Source organism: Acomys minous (assembly GCF_964271855.1).
Source record: "Acomys minous genome assembly, chromosome: 18".
Lineage (NCBI taxonomy): Eukaryota > Metazoa > Chordata > Mammalia > Rodentia > Muridae > Acomys > Acomys minous.
In genome coordinates this window covers 6177484-6179953 of record NC_140501.1, presented here as the reverse complement: position 1 = coordinate 6179953, position 2470 = coordinate 6177484, and the positions used below count along the sequence as shown (strand labels likewise).

Below are 2470 nucleotides of genomic sequence, written 5' to 3'. Positions count from 1 at the left end.
CAAGAGTGTGTTGTAAAACCTTATAAATAAATATAAAAGAGTCTCAATTATTTGTATGATAGCCAGGTTAAGAGAGGAACTAAGAAACAAACACAGTTTTATAAAAATAACTGTAACAGGTACAGTGATGGTGATGGTGGTGGTGGTGGTCATGGTGGTGGTGGTGGTGGTGGTGGTGGTCATGGTAGTGGTGGTCATGGTGGTGGTGGTGGTGGTGGTGGTCATGGTGGTGGTGCTGGTGGTGGTGGTAGTCATGGTGGTGGTTGGAGGTGCTTTGAGAACAGAAAGACACTGAGCCAGTATAAGGACTTTTATTCAGGGGTCACAGATAGCTAGCCACCTCTTACATTGACGATGGTGATAGACCCAAGCATTTTGACTGCATGCAGTAAGCAAAGCATCATCTACAGCTACCGCTATGGCTACATATCTTCTGTTGGGGCTTCAGCGTCACTAGGAATAGCGCATGCTCAAGATCTTCACCTAAAAGGGTCAGTGAGGTTGTATTTAGATACCGCCTAGGTCAGGACTGTGGCTTGGGTAGCCTCCTCACTGGGCGCTCTAGGCTTCATCCATGTATCTCTTGCTGCTTAGACCCGTCTCCATTAAGGGTGCGTATCCTTTGCGAAGCCTTTTGTATTGAAGGAAGGCCAGCATCCCCAAGAGACCGACGAACACAGCCAGTGTTGCAGTGACCACTGAGAGGGTTGTGCTCCAAACTGGAGCTTCCCCCACTGAAACAAAAGCAGACAAGAACGTTCTACAGTTATAGTTCCATCATCAGCCAAACACTCCTAAAACATGAAAAATACTCCCCTTTCCCGTGTACTTTTGTTTATAAAACAAAACTACCCTTGCTAGGATTTATTTTCTTTTCCCCTCCGCTGTTTATCATATCCACAACTATTTCTCAAGGTAGCAATTGTTTATTCCATTTTATAAATCTGCTATAATAAACAATTCAATGCAGAACAAAACCTCTGAGGCGACACATAACTGCTTTTGTAAGTTAGAACGCCCCCTGTAGGCAGGAGAGCTAAGATGATCTTTGGGAGCGGCTAAATGAACTACTCACAGTGGGAAATCCCGCTGTTCTCTCTGCCCTGTGGCAGCACATAAGCATGTAAGAGACAGGTGGGCGCCCCTGACAGGAGCATGCACCAGCAAGAGGCAGATCTCTTTGGATCCATTTAAATAACGATGAACAAAACCTAAGCCTCTCACATGGTAGATCTAATCTTCTCCTCGCACTTTACAGCTCTCTTCCGTGAAGTTGATGCGTTTTTAAAATATTTACGCCCAAGTGACATTTCTTTAAAAGATGCCAGATGCTGTAGAAGAGCAGTCCCTCCGTGCCACCTTGTCTTTCCACACCTGACCCTCATCCAAAGGACAGATCACCTCCCGTCCTCCACTCCCACTGAGGGCCGGGGCCATCTTGCCTGTATCCCTTCAGGGTTTTCTCTCTCCTTTCCTGGTAGAATCCAGCAGTACTTGTTACTATTTGTAACTTCTTTTTCTTTTCATAATATTTTTATTAATTCTTTGAGTATTTCATGCATCGTGGTCTGGCATTTATTTACTTTCAACCCTTTCTCCTAGCTCCTTTCAGAACTACCCTCTACTTACCCACCCACCCCCAGCTTCATGTCCTTTAAACAAATTAAGCACTGATTCCAATTTGTAATGTTCATTCCCCTGGGCTTGGGCTGGTCCACTGGAGCATAGCCGACATATCAGGGTCCACACTCTTAGAAAACTGTCTCTCTCGGGCACCCCCAAAAGTCATCGATTGTCAGCAGGGCCTTGGTTATGGTCGAGGGCCTGTGAGACTACCCCCATGCAGTGCCAACCTGTAGGGTAGCTTGATCTTGTGCAGCTTCTGCACAGGCCTTTTATGAGCTGGTTACTGCTTCTTTAAACATGAAGTCCTGCCAGGCATATTGTCACACGCCTCTAATCCCAGGACTTGGGAGGCAGAGGCAAGAAGCTGTCTGTGAGTTTGAAGTCTAGCCTGATCTACAGAGAACATAGCAAGTTCCAGGCTACACAAAGCAAATGCTGAGATCCTGTCTCAAAAACAAACCAACAAACTGATGGTTTTCATTCTGCCATTGCTTTAATGAGACACCAAAAATGGCTGCCTCTTATTGACCAAATCCTGTTTGCCTTTACAGAAAAATATTTTTTAAATTATGGTAAGATACATATAATATAGATTTTTACCATCGTAGTTATTTTAATGCAGTTTGATAGTATTAAAGTGTCTTCACGTTTATATGTGACTGTCATTCCCGTTGCTCATAGAACATTTCTTGGTTTTGTTGTTTTGTTTTGTTTTGTTTGTTTGTTTGTTTGGGTTTGGGTTTGGTTTTGTTGTTTTGTTTTGTTTTGTTTTGTTTGTTTGTTTGGGTTTGGGTTTGGTTTTGTTGTTTTGTTTTGTTTGTTTGGGTTTGGGTTTGGTTTTGTT

General features: G+C 43.7%; 1 protein-coding gene across 1 annotated transcript in view; it reads right to left on the bottom strand.

Annotated features, from left to right (window-relative positions):
• Nucleotides 1–301: 301 nt before the first annotated feature.
• DCT (dopachrome tautomerase) overlaps nt 302–2470 on the bottom strand; it is a 41657-nt gene continuing 39488 nt past the window's right edge. Inside the window, exon 8 of the mRNA XM_084768283.1 lies at nt 302–734. Coding sequence (XP_084624409.1) covers nt 562–734 — 173 coding nt within the window. The 3' untranslated portion in view covers nt 302–561. The remainder of the gene's footprint in view (nt 735–2470) is intronic.